The sequence below is a fragment of the Quercus lobata genome, chromosome 6 (genome assembly GCF_001633185.2).
Source record: "Quercus lobata isolate SW786 chromosome 6, ValleyOak3.0 Primary Assembly, whole genome shotgun sequence".
Taxonomy (NCBI): domain Eukaryota; kingdom Viridiplantae; phylum Streptophyta; class Magnoliopsida; order Fagales; family Fagaceae; genus Quercus; species Quercus lobata.
In genome coordinates, this window is record NC_044909.1 from 1,427,512 (window position 1) to 1,434,924 (window position 7,413).

General features: G+C 38.1%; 1 protein-coding gene across 2 annotated transcripts; it reads right to left on the reverse strand.

Annotated features, from left to right (window-relative positions):
- Positions 1 to 282: 282 nt before the first annotated feature.
- LOC115994603 (dnaJ homolog subfamily C member 2-like) lies at positions 283 to 7,208 on the reverse strand. 2 transcript variants are annotated; one of them, XR_004093237.1, is made up of 3 exons: positions 7,006 to 7,208; positions 783 to 2,883; positions 357 to 680 (listed from the first exon to the last, which is right to left on the reverse strand). XR_004093237.1 is itself a non-coding variant. In XM_031118801.1 (2 exons), exon 2 carries the CDS (start codon positions 2,793 to 2,795, stop codon positions 849 to 851), a length of 1,947 nt encoding a protein of 648 aa, XP_030974661.1. In that variant the 5' UTR covers positions 2,796 to 2,883; positions 7,006 to 7,208; the 3' UTR covers positions 283 to 848. The 2 variants fall into 2 exon arrangements, 1 of the variants encoding a protein (XP_030974661.1); XM_031118801.1 differs by having other exon boundaries at positions 283 to 2,883.
- Between the last annotated feature and the right edge of the window lie 205 nt (positions 7,209 to 7,413).

Genomic DNA, 7,413 nt, shown 5'->3' on the forward strand with positions numbered 1-7,413 from the left:
CATAGATGTAATATAAATAGCATAGATAAGTGATTGGGCCTGCAATTTTGATGTGAGTCCTTTCAAAGTATGATGGGCAGAATCAGATGCAACTGCCTGTCCAAATTTGGTAATCCTAAAACGAGTCAAGTTTCTCAATGTGTGAAAGGGCTTGCAGGCCCAATTCTGTAAACTAGAAGAAACATATAATTTCTTCAAAACATTGAACTCTTTTGCTGGATGAAGGTTGGTTGTAAAAAATGATAAATCAATTAATAAAATCCTTTATAGCGTTTAAGGGAATAGAAAATATAACTTCAATTGAGAGTTGTCTTCAAAAAGGCAATCCCACATCATCAAAACAAGACATCTGAACAGTAGTTGGTGTAACTATAATCATATTTTCACATAAAACAAAAATAATCAACCCCTACAAGAAACCAATTTCCAAGTAAATTAATATCATTTATCTCTACTTCATATAAAATTAGCTCTCCCCATACAAAGCCATGAATTGCAAATAGTATCATATGGTAATATAAATTAAGGTCTGAAAGCACCGGTACAAAATAGATCTCCATCAACATGAAGCACCTCAAGTAGTAGTAGATGAATTGGATTTGGAACTCTGTGAAAGACCTAAGGGCTTTCCCTCTCCAAAAATAATTTTCTGTAAAGCCTATGTGACATTGCGACAAAATCTGCAAAGCAGGAACCAGAAGAGGAAATTATCTCATCTTAAGCAGAATGTAGCTTCACTACTGCGTGATTCCTACACTGAAAGAACTAAATAAGATAAGTACCCAAAAATAGTCTCCTCATGCACATTTGTCAATTTTTTCTGCACCATCAAAGAGAGACACAATGATCTAAACCGCAGTTTTCTTGTTTCTAAAGCTCTCCTTCAGCGATGTAAATTTCTTCTTGCATTGGTTCACAGTCTTCCCAGGAACTGCTGCTGCAACTCGCTCCCAACGCTGATTGGTTTCCTTTGGGAAGGTTTTTAAAGCCTGAACCAATGCCTTTTCTTGTACAGCAGACCACACATCGTGCTCCGGACTTGAAACCCCATTTGCAGCACTAGAATCAGAAGGATTCTGGTCGTTTGTGCTTCTGGTTGGAGAATCTTCTGGATTATCCATCTTTGAAGCACTGCTGCTTTGAGAACCCTGAGTTGTTGATACCCCTTCTATTTCCTCTCTAGTTGTAAGTGGAGATGCAATGGACGGAGCAGGTTTCCTCTTCTCAAGAAATGAATCAAATGCTTTAGCAGTATCAGGCTTCTGAAGGAGAACCGTTTTGGTTGCCTTCAGAATTTCTTCCACAGATCTACCTGTACCAATGTATTCTGATACAACCTCCCACCTCCGAGATGTTCCTTTGGGATACTTCTGCATACCTTTTCTCAAGAGCTCAATTTCTTCTTTGCTCCAAGGTTTCTCTTTTTTCTCAAAGCTAGTTAATGGAACCTTACCATTAGCCTCTACAGAACCATTCTGCTGTGGAGTATGCTCATCTACTTTCTTACCCTTAGAATCACTATTATATCCTAGTGCATCTCTGAGAACTTTTGCTTGCTCTAGTCCCTCTGTGTGCTCCATCCTGTTGCATAAGCTCCTCAGCTGCTCAATATCAAGTGACATACACAGACTTTCAACATCATCCCCAGAAAGATCAAGCAAATGCTGTGATACAACAGACCCTGAACTTGTTCTAAGACGAGTCCTCTCTTTGCGCAAGAGTTTCTTCTCCTTCTCCTTAGCCTTCTTTTGCAGTGAAGCTGCTTCTGCAGCCCGTTTTTCTTCCTCCTCTTTCCGACGTCTCTCCTCTTCAGCAATCCTGGCAGCTTCTTCCTCCTGCAACTTCTTTGCCAGATACTTAGCCTCCTTTTTCCTCTGCTTCTCAGCTTTCTCCACTTCCTTTCTCTTCAGTATTCTTGGGTCTCTTTTATAGGCATTGTCAACAAGAGAACGTATCCGTACATATTCTTCCTTCCTAGCCTTCTCTGCAAGTTTTGCATTCTGCCTTTCCATCCACCGCTTATGGTCACGAGACTCAGCTTGCTCAAGATCAAACTCATCAGCATGTGGGAATTCTCTCCAACTTTTGAAGGTGTACCAGAAGTTATAGAAATTATCTACTTCTTTTAAAGGAGTATTGTCGTCACCTAAAGTTGGGATTGGCTGGCTAACTGACCACCGACCGTTCCTCAAGAAAGCTGGACCAAACACCTTGAAGAAGTCCTGTGGGGCACAGTCAGTGGGGATGTCATCGTCAAACTCGTCTGTGGAGTCATAAATTCTTCTCTTAACAGGGTCAATTAAAACTTCATATGCTTCCTGGATGGACTTAAAGTGATTCTCTATTTCATCCTTCTTTGCCTGTTTTGCAGCTTCTGTTTCCTCAGCAAGGAGGAGGGCTGCCTGTTTGTCAGGATGAAACCTCAAAGCAGCCTCACGGTAGCTTTTTTTTATCTGGTCCTCCGTGGCAAGATATCTTACATGGCTTAGACCCAATAATGCATAGTGATCTTGTTGCTTTGCTCCATCACCAGACTTCTTTTTACCTTTGCTGCTATATGAATCAGATGATGGCAAATACATCTGTTCCTTATCGTCAACCACCTTTTTATCGTCAATATCTGCATCTTCCTCCTCATAACCACGTAATTTAAGAGCAGCAGCATGAAAAGCATGCCCAGCTGGTTCATATCTTAAAGCCTTGCTAGGAAGGCAATTAGAGGAAACGTAGATTGGCTGTCCATCTACAATCTCTTGCGAATACGCAATCAGCCAAAGGTTTTTGCAGACAGCCATGATTTTGTCAAGGATGCCAATATCAATATCCAGAAATAGCTTCACTTCAGTTCAGTATCCCGTTATTAAGAACTCTAACAATCTCCCACTGCAATAGAAAGAAAACTTCTATAAGAACGTCTCATGTAAAAATATAGATAATGCAGCACGTCACAACAGTACAGAAACAATAATACTTGGACAGTTTAGTGGAAGAACAGGAACATATATAGATGATTTAAGGCACGTAATTGGAAAAGGAGGTAAGTAGCAGGTTACAAACCCACAAAAACCTGAGTCCTGGCCAGTTAGCTGGAATAGCCAAAAAAAAAGACAAAGTTGAGCAGAGTGTAGGGCAAGACACATTAAAACATAAACTGACAATGCTTACAGCCCTTTCTGATGCTGGACAATATCAAATGGGGGGATAAAGGGGAAAATAATAAACCCTTAGAATCAGCCCCAAACACAGGACAAACACATTCTCAACTCATATAATTCTTATTCAAATTCTGATGTTCTTCATCATTACAAGAGCATTAGTTAAATAGGGTTTCAAGGATTACACTCATGGAAACATTCAATTGAATCCCACAAAACCCTCAGCACTAAAAACCCAAATTCAAAATCAAAAATTAAATTTTAAATGATTTTGGTGCTCCTTGCATCACTTTCACATCACAAACTTTAGGTGGGAAGTTAAGTGCAGCCATATATATTAAGAATCTAACATGTTTAGCATGTTCAACCATGCTGAAACTACAAACCACTTGAGTTTTATGTGAAACAGAGACTGGAAACATTGCCATATCAAGGCAAGTTCTGAAGCCTACTCACAAAAATCTAACACTGGTTCAAGATTATTAATAAAATCATCTCTAACATTTAGAGGTTCTCTGGTCCAAAGAGTTCAGAACTACTATAAAACAAAGAATAGCAGGCAAGCCTTTTTCACATACACACACATGCGCACACATTAAAATAAAAAATATTTTTAAAAAAAAGAGCATTGGAATTTGACACTCAAAATTAAAATGTAGTGAAGACAGTACTTGAAAACCTACCATAGCACTACCTGAGGGGACTAAAGTTACAGTTGCTAATAGATTAGTCAAATCCTCCATTAAAAGAAGGAAAGAAGAAAGGAAGAGGGACGGAAGGAAGGGTCATGCTTTATTTGGTTGGATGGACGTGGAATGAAGAGGAAATAAAAGACTTGCATTTCCCACTTCCCCACAAACCCCTTATCATTCAAAGGTCAGTAGAAGTTGGACAGACCAAATGGATTGCTGGTATAGGTCTTTTTTTACCAATTTAATCTGCAAAATTCAAATCTCACAGTATTTATATATAAAATTACGCAAAGAAATAAAGACTTTAAAAAGAGACCCTCCTGAATGTCTACCATGACATATCTTTTCAATCCAAGCATCACAAGCTTTATTTTGTTTCATAATACACATAGAAATCATGGTTTTGTTTAAAGAAAGGCAAATAAGCTTGATAAGTGTACTAAGAAATAAAATCAAGCTTGAGATGCTTGGCGTATAAAATGAGAACCCATGACTTCTATTGTGTATCTATCTCCATTAAGTATTAGAAAATGTCAAGTAACTTGTCTAGTGGAGCCTAGACTTAGGGAAGTTACTGAGTCCTTAGTGAGTTGTTGTGTCCAAGTTTGTTCCAATTTGTTATGACTTGTACGTGTAGTCTTTAAGTGGTAAGTAGTCTCTATCCTAGCTTGTTGAATAAAAGTATCAGCATTTGTTATCTGAAGAAACACTCAAGTGTAGGAGGTTAGGAGTTAGGACTCCCTTGAAGCAGTCGATTTTCAAACTTGGGAGGCCTTGGTTCCCTCTGAGCAACCAGTAAAAATTAGTGCACATAATAACAGATATTAGAATCTGGGCATTGACCAGCAAGAGGAGCAAAACAGTTAGCTTCCTCATCTCTGATCAGCAGCAGATCTTGGAAATAATCACCGAGCTATTTAGCAAGCTCAACATTGTAAGCTTATGCAATGGCCAACCATTAAAAGAACAATGGCATGGAAGATCACAAAATACTGGCATAAAAGTAGGGAAAATACAGTCCCAAAAGCGTAAAAAAGCCTCCAAGGATTGCAGGCCAGCACAACCAAAAGGTTGTAAAAAGGTCTCTAAAGGCTTGACAAGTATGGTAACATATCAATAAAAAAGTTCCAACCTCTACATCATTCACCTAAGAAAGCTAAATGCTTGTCATTGCAATCAATATAACAAGCTTGAAGAACACATGAAAGGGAAGCAGATCAAATCCAAAAAGAAGACATTTTAAAAACTAAAGAAAAGTACCCATACTTACCTTTGTCTTGTTGTCTAGAAAGCCAAATGATGAATGAGTGATACATTTTAGGCAGAAGAATATTCATGCCACTTTTGAAAATTTTCCAATAACTCTTAATCAACCCAAATGCAACAACAATTTCTAGATTATGCCTTTGAGGACAGGGGTTGACTTTAAGGGGGAGGATATCTATCTCCATGAAGTATTTGAAATTGTCAAGGAACTTATCTAGTTGAGTTTGGACTTAGGGAACTTGTTCTGATAAACAATGAGTTCTATTAGAAAAATTGAATGCCCCAAGTCAAGACATATACTAGATGAACATAACCGATAAACTCTAATAAGTTAGAAAAATAAAAGCATCCTAACATTGTCAACCATTCAAACAGGGTTCTGAACACTGCAATTTCAGGTCTAGAACTGTCCGCCCACACCCCTCAAAGTTTCTAGCAATTCTTTCCACCAAAAGCACTTCTTTCCAACAATGAGGGATGGCCTTCTCCTTCCAGATTTCGCTGTTCCAATGTCACCCACATCAAGTCTACAAACCCTCCAGACATCACCCACCGAACCCCAAAATAGGCAAAAACCATATCCCACACCTCTCGGGAAAAAGGACAATGAAGAAACAAGTGACAAACTGTCTCCCCATCCCCGTTGCACTGCAACACCAACTCACTGAAGTAAGTATTTCTCTTCCTCAGGTATTTGCAGATAAGCTTTTCCCAAAAAAGCAATCTGGAGACTTAATAGACTTCCAAACTCTTTTCCAAAGGATTTCGCAGCTCCAAAAGGGATGCTGTATAATAAGATCTAATCTCGAATCCTTTCTGAGCAGATTACTTCCAACAAAGCTAATGCTCTCCATGACACCGCACAGATGTAAAATAAAGTAGATACAAGAAAGACAAGATCGACTCCAACTCCCAAGAATACAGGATGTACACAGCAGGAGACCATACAATCACTCACGCAAATTACATGAATCTATCAAATCAACAACAAACCTTAAGTGGTAAGTGGTCTGCATTCTCTAGCTAGTGTGAGTTAACATGTCCTACTTGTTTTTGCTTTGTTATTATTCAAGTTGTATATAGGGCAACAAAACTGAATAACAAGTATCACCTTTTTATTTTCTAAACAAACTCTTAAGTGTAGGTAGTTAAGACTCCCTCAAATATCCCATTTTATCAAACTTGGAAGCCTAGTTTCCCTTGAATTAACCACATAAGAACTTCCCATAAGTTTCAGACCAAACATAGCTTTATATATATTCCAAAGTAACAACTTCCCATAAGTTTCAGAGACGATATAGCTTTATACATATTCCAAAGAGTGCTTAAGAGTGTCATCACCATGCCATAGCCTCCATAGTCCCTTACCCAATTCATAGCTACAACAAAATTCCCAAAATCCTTATTAAAAAAATCCAAAAATCCAATCCGAACAAATCCACAAAGCCAAGCTTAATACCATCATTACCAATGAGCTCCAGCTAAAACGCACTTCTTTTTCTCCATAAAAGCTTAAAGCTTAAGCTCAAAAGTCACTTCCCACCCCCATAAAAGCTTATCATGATTCGAATAGTTTATTGATCATCAAAATTAGAGCTCAAAACAACAAAACGAACAAAACCATGTTCCCCTTTTAAATAAACATTCGAGTTTCAGCCATATGAGGACCCTTAAGAGTCATTGCACAAACAGACAAAATAACTATTCCAAAAAGAATCAAAAACCCCAAAATCCCTTTTTTGATCATAAAAAACACATTAAAAAAAAAAAACCACCATTAAAATCAATCAATCAATCAAATTCAAGTACAACCATCTCTAATTCAATCGATTATAACTAAAAAAAAAAAAAAATCCAAGCTTGAAATTGAAAATTCAACAAATTTCAATTACCTTAGTTATTGCAATAGCCGAGGCTTCAGAAAGCAAACACTTGGGTTTTACGGCCACGAAAAGGCGGTGGAGAAGAAGCCTTTATCGTGACCGATTGTAGCGGATTCCGGCGGTGATGGCGGTGGCCAGCAAAGAGAGAGAAGCGAGAAAAGAAGAGAGGAGGGGTTTGGTTTTGGTTTTGGGTTTGGGTTTGGGTTTGGCAAAGTTTTTAATGTTTTAAATGAAAAATTGATTGCAAAGTTTGCCCTAACCTCTGTTTGTTTAGACTTTTGGGGACTTGCGTATATCCGTGATAGTCTATCCAAACTGAGTTCCGCCACTTTATTTGAAAGACCCATATGTAAGCGACCAAACAACAAAAATGTGGATTAAAACCTTTTTTTTTTTTTTTTTTTTTTTTTTGAGAAT